Below are 11,487 nucleotides of genomic sequence, written 5' to 3' on the forward strand. Positions count from 1 at the left end.
AGAGAGTCCTGCCACCTATCTCCTAAGATACATGATAATAACATTCCTAAACTTGATAGACTGGAGAAGTCCCCCTAATACAGCTTGCTTTCAAGAGTGTGATTCTTTCTGAGACCCTGAATCAAGAATAAGCCACACCAGTGTTTGGCACAGGTCTCTGCTTAGTTAAGTACATGTTGAATGAATGCTGAGTAACAGCTTTCTGGTCATACTCCCAGGAATTTTGTTTTGAGATTCCTTATACACCTTGCTCTAGGTGCTCCAGGATGAGAATTCTTCATTCGACTTCTTCATTTATTGCTCCTCATATGACTTCATTTATTATAAATGCTCAGTAATGATACATAGAGTAATAGTGCCTGAGTTCTTATGGAATGAATGCTGCTGCTGGTTCTCCATAGTTCTATCCCCTTTGAAAAGTGGAAATGGTATATGGATCCAAGCATAGAAACCCAGCCCACCTATCTGGGCCTTCCCTGACACATTGCCGATCATGGATGGATTTCAGAGTTTCATTCCTGGCTCCTTAAGCTCCATAAGGGACCCAGGATCTGCTGATTCTATCGGGGAAGACTTGGAGTTAGCAGATGCCATGAACCTTGAACCTAGCCAACTCTAGGCCCTTTAGTGAAATAGCTCTCACATCTCCAGCTCCTGTAGACATGGAATTTTAACAGGGATTTCTTCATCTACCAGAAAAGGAGCTCCCAGCCAGAAACCATGCTTGGGAGGCAATCCTTGACATTGTTCATGCAACAATGGCTGGCTCCTTTAGCTCTCCTCCCAATATGCCAGCGTTCCTGCTCAACTCTCTCAACTTTTGGGTAAACTATAGTGCTGCTTGAGGATGCTCAGTGAGAGCTGAAAGACAAGCACTGAGGCCTAATACCAAGGCAGGAACAGGAATCTCAGATGCCTCTTAGAAACCTGGAACCGCAACATCTATTAATTCTACATCTTCAGACTTTCTAAGGCTCAACCTACCATGCTGACTCTTCATTCCAAAGTTAATCAAGCAGGAGGCAAGGAAGCACCTTGCCTGCAGCTCCACAGACAGAACAGACCCCGAATTTCAATCACCTCCATCTCAGAAATGGACTACATACAGGGACCTGTAGAAACCAAAGGCCTAGATCTGGGCAGGAAAATACACATCAAGGGCTTCTGCACATTCTAAGTTTTTAGAAGTTCAAGAGGATGAAACAAAAATAATCGGACCTTGCCTCAGTTTCCCTAAAGTTGGCCAAGTTCTCTACAAGTCTAGTGCCTAATTAGGAGAGCCAACGTTCCAGGAAGAAAGTCAGGAGAACAAAAACCCAAATTCCCCTAGAAAGCCTCCTCTGGCATCTGTTTCTAGGAGTCAACTGGCATGAGGGATGGCTATCAAATGTGACATGAAGACAAAGGTCTGAAATCTTCCTAATATCACATTGGCTTGCTTTGAACACCATAACAGAGCCCACACAATTCACAGAGCAGCAGTTCCTCTGTTGTGAGCACTAATGGACCCAGTCCATATCCGCTGCAGCTTCATTCTGCAGGTAGACCTGGTCAAGAAGAGGGTACCAGAGACTGACCGGGTATCTCTACATTTTCCAGAGGAGATACCCATGATTCACAAAACTTTTCTTTTGAAGTGCCACCATCATGCTGCCTATGTGCTTAAAGCACCTGACTTTTCCAACTTCACAGCCTGTTTCCAAAAAATGAAGGATGGAATCATTAGTTCGACTCTGGACCTGATTAGAAAGAAATAGAGAATTGAAACAGCAAATAGTGCCAGGTTCTGTGGGAGAATGCTTTGCTAAATGGTTCCATCACCTACTTTTGGAGGCCCTTTTGTTGGCTGTAGATTTTCCCTATTGTGTGACAGGAATTTTATATATATACTTTAAGTTCTGGGGTACATGTGCAAATCTAGCAGGATTGTGACATAGGTATACACATGCAATAGTGGTTTGCTGCCTTCATCCCCCCATCACCTATATTAGGTATTTCTCCTAATGTTATCCATCCCCAATCTTCCCACTCCTGCTATTCCTTCCCTAGTCCCCACTCCTTAACAGACCCCAGTGTGTAATGTTCCCCTCCATGTGTCCATGTGTTCTCATTATTTAACACTCCTTATGAGTGAGAACATGCACTGTTTGGTTTTCTGTTCTGGTGTCAGTTTGCTGAAAATGATGGTTTCCAGATTGATGCATATCCCTGCAAAAGACATGAATTCATCCTTTCTTATAGCTGCATAGTATTCCATGATGTATATGTGCCACATTTTCTTTATGCAGTCTATCATTGATGGGCATTTGGGTTGGTTCCAGGTCTTTGCTATTGTAAACGGTGCCACAGTGAACATACATATGCATGTGACTTTATAATGGAATGATTTATAATCCTTTGGGTATATACCCGGCTATGGGATTACCGGGTAAAATGGATTTCTATTTCTATATCCTTGAGGAATCGCCACACTGTCTTCCACAATGGTTGAACTAATTTACACTCCCACTAACAGTGTAAAAGTGTTCCTATTTCTCCATTTCCTCTCCAGCATCTGTTGTCTCCAGATTTTTTAATGATTGGCATTCAAACTGATGTGAGATGGTATCGCAAGGTGGTTTTGATTTCCATTTCTCTAATGACCAGTGATGAGCATTTTTTAATATGTTGGCCTCATAAATGTCTTCTTTTGAAACGTGTCTCTTCACATCCTTTGCCCACTTTTTGATGGGGTGGTTGTTTTTCTTATAAATTTGTTTTAGTTCTTTGTAGATTCTGGATATTAGCCCATTGTCAGATGGGTAGCTTGCAAAATTGTTTTCCGATTCTGTTGGTTGCCAGATCACTCTATTGATTGTTTCTTTTGCTCTGCAGAAGCTCTTAAGTTTAATTAGATCCCATTTGTCTACTTTGACTTCTATTACCATTGCTTTTGGTGCTTTAGTCATGAAGTCCTTGCCTATGCCTATGTCCTGAATGGTATGGCCTAGGTTTTCTTCTAGAGTCTTTATGGTGTTAGGTCTTACGTTTAAATCTTTAATCCGTCTGGAGTTAATTCTTGTATAAGGTTTAGGGAAGGGGTCCAGTTTCAGCTTTTTGCACATGGCTAGCCAGTTTTCCAAACACCATTTATTAAACAGGGAATCCGTTCCCCATTGCATTTTTTTTGTCAGATTTGTCAAAGATCAGATGGTTGTAGATGTGTGGCATTACTTCCGAGGACTCTGTTCTGTTCCATTGGTCTATATCTCTGTTTGGTACCAGTTATTAGGATTGTCTTGGCTATGTGGGCTCTTTTTTGGTTCCATATTAAGTTTAAGGTGATTTTTTCCATTTCTGCGAAGAAGGTCAATGGTAGCTTGATGGGGATAGCATTGAATTTATGAATTACTTTGGGTAGTATGGCCATTTTCACGATATTGATTCTTCCTAACCTTGAGCATGGAATATTTTTCCATCTGTTTGTGTCCTCTTATTTCCTTGAGCAGTGCTTTGTAGTTGTCCTTGAAGAGATCCTTCATGTCCTTTGTTACTTATATTGCTAGGTATTTTATTCTCTGTGTAGCAGTTGTGAATAGGAGTTCACTCATGTTTTGGCTCTCTGTTATTGGCATATATGAATGCTTGTGATTTTTGTACACTGATACAAATTTTTCTTTATCCCTGATAAGTGCCTTAAAATAAACTTGAGTTTTCTCAATTTTGAGCAAGTCTCTCAAGGGACTTCTCAGTTGAGGCTGTGCCAGAATTCAGTAAACCACCCAAATAGGTCTTAGCTTGTTTAGAATCATAATACTGAAGCTGAGTCATTCTGAACTTGCTTCGATTAGAGGTATTTGAGGAAATATCTATTCTGGAAATATGCTCCCTTAAGACAAGCTCAAACCATCAAAATGGACCTTAAAATTATGAAAAGAGGGACAAATAGCCTAGTTCCTTTGCATACACCATTCCTCTACATTTGATGCACTTCCTGCCACATCTGCTCTGCCCCAACCCACCCCCACCCCCATATGTTCACCCTCTTCCAAAACATTACTCCAAAGTAATTTCTAGGGGGCAATTCTTTTAAGCACATCAATACTCTAATTCTTTGGTCTGTAATGCCTTGAGCTTCTGTACTGTGTGTTTTTCTTATGAACTTACCTGTATACGGCTTAGAAGTTATTTTAAGGCAGTGTGTGTGTGTCTGTGTGTGTGTGTGTGTGTCTCTGTGTGTCTGTGTATATACATATATATGCATACATATAATATCTATAATTGGATTGCAAACATCTTAAAAATAAAAACATTTTCTTTATTATGTCCAATAGAGAATTACTTATGTGTCCTCTACTCTGTAAAGGTACTTCAACAGTGGCTGACCAATGAACTGCTTTCCCCATTTTCAGAGACAATTCACTGAGGAATTAGTTGTCACCTTGCTTCCAGTAGCTATAGTCCTAATGCTGCCACTAAGTAGCTGTCAGAACCGTCTGACTCGCAAAATGCTGAGCTTGCTGCCCTGGACAATAATAATTCCTCTTTGGAGCATTCCCATTGCAAATCAAAAAGAGGTAAGGAAGAAAAGATCACAGCAGATTCAAATGTCCTGAGAGGTAAAGTCACCCTGTGGGCAGTGAGCAGAACACCAGGCAGTGCAGTGTAGTGCTTACATGTCAGAATGTCTGAATAAAAATCCTGGCTCCACCACTTTACTGAGGATAAAGAGCATAATCAACATGTAAGGGATTGATGCCTAGCAGCATGAAGTTAACATTCCGTAAGTATCTATAAGTCTCTTAGTTTCTGGCAGGGCCACCAAATTGTGACATCTAATATGATGTCTGATATGAATTTGGGCATTTGAGTTCAATCAGGGGAAGTGTTACGGGGCTGTGGTGGTCCATAATCCAACTTTAAAGTGCCAACCTGGGTGTAGGAACAAAAATGTGCAGCTCTGCTAGAGATATCCAGCATGAGTGAGGTGCTGCTTGGTAAGTAAATCTCTGTGGCCCTCACTGAATACAGCTACATTGTCCCTGGTGAGGCAGGTGAACTCTGTTCAAAGGCAGTTATGATGACACCACAGACAACTGTCTATTTTGCAAGCATAAAACTAATCAATTCTACTGCAGGAAATGGAAATTAAAATAGAGATGAGTTCAGGGACACAGAGAAGGTTAAGGAGTTACAGAGAACATAAGGGTGGTCTCAGCACATGTAAGGCAATTTGGTTTCTATTCTCAAGAGACTGCAGTTTATTATCTCACCATAAGTCAATTCCTCCTACCCTACCTTTAGTTCTGAGCTCCAGGGCCCTCTAGCTAATCCATTATCTCCTCTTTTTCCCAAAAACTGCTTTGTAATTATGCTCTTTTATGGTTCAAATTTCCTCTCCAAAACTCTCCTGGCTGCCCCTGTTCCCAAGGGCCGTGGTTCCAATGACTCCTAGAAACAGATGCCACTGGCAAGTGCCTTACTTGAGCTTCTTCAATTTTGAACAAGTCTCTGAAGGGACAGATGTCCCTGTTGTGTTTAGGTATCCTGGACCCTGGTTGTGACCACTAATCAAGCTCTGATGGTTTTTTGTTTTTTTTTTTGTTTGTTTTTTTTTGTTTTTTTTTTTGTCAAAATTGAGCTTCTTCAATTTTGAACAAGTCTCTGAAGGGACAGATGTCCCTGTTGTGTTTTAGGTATCCTGGACCCTGGTTGTGACCACTAATCAAGCTCTGATGGTTTTTTGGTTTGTTTGTTTGTTTGTTTGTTTTGTCCCTAGTGGTGTTCTGGCACTTCAGAGAGACATGAGATTGAGCCCTACTGACATAACTTGGCACCTATGAAAGTCTGCCAGGAAGGAAAAATACAGCTGAAGACTGCTGCATCCATGCCCCAGGACGGGGGCCCTCAACTGCAGAAGGTGAACTCACCAGGTGAGCTGGGGGAGATGGAGCATTTCTCACTGAGCTCTGCCTGTCAGAACAGCTGCCACATTAGATTCTCAAAGGAGCAAGAACCCTACTATGAACTGTACACATGAAGACTCTAGGTTGCATGCTTCCTATGAGACGCTACTGCTTAATAATCTGAGGTGGAAGAATTTCATCCCGAAACCACCCCCAAACCCGCCACCTGCCCCTTCTGTCTTCCACAAAACCAGTGCCCTGGTGCCAAAAAGGTTGGGGAACACTACCCCAGCACATTAAGAAGCCCAGGCCAGAGGAGATCCAGGAACTTGCTCTTTCAGTCATCACCTCCCTGTCCCCTTCCTGAATGTCTGTTTTCTCTGTATTGCTGATAGCAATAATCTGTCCCCTCGTACAGCTTCCTGTCTAGCACCAGCCCCTACTCTTGTGGATAATCTACAGTACAAGCATGTGGATGGGGCTTAAAATCTAGTAGTCCTGCCAGTTACTTGGTTTCCCTGCCTTGAGGACCAAGGAATTCAGAAGAATGGTCTTTTTTAGGCTTGGACTATGTAGTGTTTGGTACACTCTGGATCCTTCTGGGAATTTTGCTCATGTAGGGAAATACAACAGATAAAGACCCAGGGCAGGACAAGTATACAGAGATATTTTCATACAAAATCCAAATTTCATAAATGAGGCTCATCTTCACCCCTCAAGAATCCTGATTAATGAGGATTTTTAATGTAATGACGGTATTTAAAACAACTTCTAGAGACCAGCTATGTGAGAGATATGTACATTATTAGGAAGCAGTGTCAGTTGTTGATGCAATCTGCAGAGAGACTTTTTTTTTTCTTTTTTTCTTTTTTTTTTTTTTTTATATAAAAAGACCTGAGTTGCCGGGCGCGGTGGCTCAAGCCTGTAATCCCAGCACTTTGGGAGGCCGAGGCGGGTGGATCACGAGGTCAAGAGATCAAGACCATCCTGGTCAACATGGTGAAACCCCGTCTCTACTAAAAATACTAAAAATTAGCTGGGCATGGTGGCATGTGCCTGTAATCCCAGCTACTCAGGAGGCTGAGGCAGGAGAATTGCCTGAACCCAGGAGGCGGAGGTTGCAGTGAGCCGAGATCGCGCCATTGCACTCCAGCCTGGGCAACAAGAGCGAAACTCCGACTCAAAAAAAAAAAAAAAAAAAAAAAAAAAAAAAAAAAAAAAAAGACCTGAGTTAACTGGGAAACATTCCATCAGTTCCTATGCTCTGTAGAGATTGTATAGCATAGGAAATGTCTGTTCCTTGAAAGCTTGTCTTAGTCTGAGATACTTTAATAATACCATAGACTGGGTGTCATATAAACAACAAAAAATTTATTTCCCATAATTCTGGAGTTTGAGACGTCTAAGATGAAGGTAGATTTGGTGTTGCATGAGGGTTCACTTCATGACTCATAGACCTCATCTTCTCATTCATCATCACATGGCAAAAGAGACAGGGATCTAGGCTCATGCCTCTACTACTGGCACTTTGGGAGGCTGAGGCCAAGTGTATTGTCTGAACCCAAGAGTTCAAGACCAGCCTGGGCAACAGGCAAAATCCAATCTCTATGAAAAAAAACTCACAAAAATTACCTGTGCATGGTGGCCCACACCTGTAGTCCCATTTAGTCAGGAGGCTAAAGCGAAAAGATCACCTAAGCCCTTGAGGTTGAGGTTGCAGTGAGCCAAAATTATGCCACTGCACTCCAGCCCAAGTGACAAAATGAGACCTTGTTGCCCCCCTCCCACAAAAAGGGGGTGCACTCTAGGGTCTCTATTATATGGGCACTAATCTCATTCATGAGGTATCTACCTTCATGACCAAATTATCTCCCAAAGGGCCTACCACTTCATGCTATAAAACTGACAAGACATCAACATATGAATTTTGACATGCACACAAATTTTCAGTCTATACCAAAACCGTAAAAGCAATTGCCTAAAAAACTATCTTGATTGTGTGCTTTTCTGTGACTAACAACTTTTAAATGTGTTTTTCTAGAAGGTGACAAATTCCATTACTTTTTCTTGAGTCAAATTTGGAAATATGTGAATATACATACACTCCTTTATTTTTTGGCATAGTTTTAGTTGTACAGATACATTGAGCAGATACACAGAGTTTTATATACTCATATCATCCTCCTCCAACTTCCCACCTCTCAGCAGTTCCCCTGTTATTACCATGTTTATTACATTTGATGAACCAATATTGAGACATTATCATTAACTAAAGTCCACAGTTTACATTAAAGTTTACTCTTTCTGTTATACAGTTCCACGGGTTTGATAAATGCATACTGCCACATATCCACCATTACAGTATCAGTTTCTCTGCCTGAAATTATTCCCTCTGTTCTATATATTAATCCTTCTTTGCCCCTTCCAAACCTCACCCATGACATCCACTGATTTTCTTTTACTGTTTCTATAGTTTTACCTCTTTCAAAATGTCATATTGCTGGAATGCAGTATGTAGTCTTTTCATACTGGTTTCTTTCACTTAGCAATCTGCATTTAACGTTCCTCCATGTCTTATCATGGCTTGATTGCTCAATTCATTTTATCACTGAATAATACTCAGTTGTACGAATGTACCATAGTATAACCATTTATCTACTCAAGGGCATCTTGGTTGCTTTCAAGTTTTGGGAATTATGACTAAAGTTGCTATAAACATTCATGGGCAATTTTTTTTGTGGACATACATTTTCACTGATTTGGGTAAATATCTAGCAGCATGATTGCTAGATGGTATGGTCAATCTATGTTTAGCTATGTGAGAAACTGCTTAATTGTCTTCTAAAGTAGTTGTACTATGTTGCATTAGCACCAGGAATAAATGTGAGTTCCTATTGTTCTACATCCTTGCCAGCAGTTGATGATGTCTGAGTTTTGGATTTTTGCCATTCTAATATGTTTGTGGTAGTATCTGATTGTTGCTTTAATTCGCAATTCCCTAATAGGATATGATGTTGAACATCTTTTCATATATTTATTAACCATCTGTGTATCTTCTTTGGTGAGGTGTCTGTTCAGATCTTTCACCCAATTCTGAATATTTTAAATTTAAATTTCCTTTAGAAGACTTCCTTGTGTATTTTAGGTAACAGTCGTTTAATCAAATAGGTATTCTGCAAATATTTTCTCCCAGTCTGTGCCTTGTTTTTTTAATCTTAACAGTGCCTTTTGCAGAGCAGAAGTTTTTCGTAATCAAGTCCAACTTGCTAAGTTTACCCCCTCCCCATGGATTATGCTTTTGGTGTTGTATCCTCACCAAACTCAAAGTCACCTACAGTCTCAAGTTATCCAATAGATGTTCTATAGTTGTACATTTTACATTTACAATTTAAGAGCCATTTTAAGTTAATTTTTATAAAAGATATAAGGCGTGTGTCATTTTTTCCATGTGTATTTCCAGTTGTTCTAGCACCATATATTGAAGACTCTTTTCTCCATTAAATTGCCTTTCCCCCTTTTCAAATATCAGTGGTCTGTATTTTACATGGATCTATTTTGGGGCTCTCCATTCTATTCCATTTGTCTATTTGTCTATTCTTTTGCCAATACCATGCTGTCTTGTTTACTGTAGCTTTGTTGTAAATCTTGAAGTCTGGTAATATCAGTCCTCCAACTTCGTTATTGAATGTTCTATGGATTATTCTAGGTCTTTTACTTTTTCATTTAAAATTCAGAAGTAATTTATTGACATCCAAAAGATGACATCCTCAGATTTTGATTGAGATCTCATTGAATCTACAAATAAAGTTGGGAAGAATTGGCATTAGAACAATACTGACATTTTCTGGGAATATGGAATATTTCTCAATTTATTTAGATTTTAATTTCTTTATCAGAGGTTTGCTAGTTTACTTCATAGAGCCTGTACACATTTTGCTAGATTTATGCCTAAATATTTATTTTTTCATTATTTTTTGAGACTAATACAAATGGTATTGTGTTTTTAATTTCAAATTCCAATTGTTCTTTGCTGGCGTTAAGAAATAAATTGACCTTTTACCCTGTAGACTTGCTAAAATTGCTTATTAATTACAGGAGGTTTTTGTTTATTCTTAGGTATTTTTTACATAAAAATATTATCTACAAAGACAGATTTATTTCTTTCTACTATGAATGCCTTTTATTTTCCTTTCTTGTCTTACATTAGGTAAGAGGTTTACTATAATGTCACATAGGAGTAGTGAGAGAGGACATCCTTTCCTTGTTCCTGATCTTAGAGGGAAAGCATCTAGTTTCTCACCATCAAGAATCTGCAGATTTTTTCCATCGAGTTGGGTAAACACCCTTCTATTCTTAGTTTTCTGAGTATTTTTTTGTTAAATTATGAATGGGTGTTGCATTTCTTTTTCTTCTTCTAGCACCTTCCCTCTTCTTCTTTCCCCACCTTCTTTTTTTCAGTGCAATGGTGCAATCTTGGCTCACTGAAACCTGCAACCTCCACTTATCGGGTTCAAGCAATTCTCCTGGCTATGTTTCCAGAGCAGCTGGGATTACAGCTGCCTGCCACCATGCTGGACTAATTTTTGTATTTTTAGTACAGATGGGTTTTCACCACGCTGGCCAGGCTGGTCTCAAACTCCTGACCTCAGGCAATCCACCTGCCTTGGCCTCACAAAATGCTGGAATTACAGGTGTGAGCCACTGTACCTGGTGTTCCCCCATTATTTCCTCACCCTTCCACTTTCTCCACCTTCCTTCTTCTTTTTCCCCCACCTTCTTTCTTTATCTTCTCCCACCTTCACTTTTCTTCTTTCCCCAAGTCCCCTCTTTTTCTTTCCCCATCTTCTTTCTACTTTCCCCATCTCCCCTATTCTTTTCCCCCACCTTCTCTCTTTTCCATTTCCCACCTTCCCTCTTCTTCTTGCCTCACCCTCCCTCTTCTTGTTCCCCAAACTTCCCTCTTCTTTTTCTCCCACCATCCCTCTTCTTTCCTCTTTCCCTACTATCTCTCTTTTTCTATCCCCATCTTCCCTCTTCTTCTTTTCCACTTTCCTCACCTTCCATCTTCTTTCAGTCCCATCATCCTTCTTCTTTCCCACCTTCCCTCTACTTCTTGTGAAAATTTTCTTTATTGATTGATGTGATTACATTATTATGTATTTTTGCATATACTTCATGTCTAAAATTTATATTTATCAAGAAAATTTATTTCTCTAAGATTTTAAGATTTCTTCATATAAAATTATATGTTACATGTTTCATTTATTTAACAAACATTTATTGCACATACACTACGCTGAATATATTATTAGGTATGGAAGACACATTAATAAATAAAGCTGAATGAAAGTTTTGGAATAAGTTACATTTAGTATAGGGGAGGGTAAGAGGATAATGAGGATGAACTGAAAAAAAGGAGGGGAAATTGAACAATAGCAAACCAGAGAATGTGACATTTCTTGTCTTTCAACTTTTTCTCATGGTACTTTTGATTAGGGAAATGATCGCTCTACAAGGGACACCTGAATGACTCCAGACTTCTGTGATTTCTGCTGACTCTTACTGCTCTGGAGCTTACACTCATATCCTAACCCTTCAGCAT

General features: G+C 39.8%; 1 protein-coding gene across 1 annotated transcript in view; it reads left to right on the top strand.

Moving 5' to 3' along the window:
- IQCB1 (IQ motif containing B1) overlaps positions 1 to 5,912 on the top strand; it is a 71,987-nt gene extending 66,075 nt beyond the window's left edge. Inside the window, exon 14 of the mRNA XM_074404269.1 lies at positions 5,759 to 5,912. Coding sequence (XP_074260370.1) covers positions 5,759 to 5,787 — 29 coding nt within the window. The 3' untranslated portion in view covers positions 5,788 to 5,912. The remainder of the gene's footprint in view (positions 1 to 5,758) is intronic.
- Positions 5,913 to 11,487: the final 5,575 nt, after the last annotated feature.

The sequence above is a fragment of the Saimiri boliviensis genome, chromosome 8, assembly GCF_048565385.1.
Source record: "Saimiri boliviensis isolate mSaiBol1 chromosome 8, mSaiBol1.pri, whole genome shotgun sequence".
Lineage (NCBI taxonomy): Eukaryota > Metazoa > Chordata > Mammalia > Primates > Cebidae > Saimiri > Saimiri boliviensis.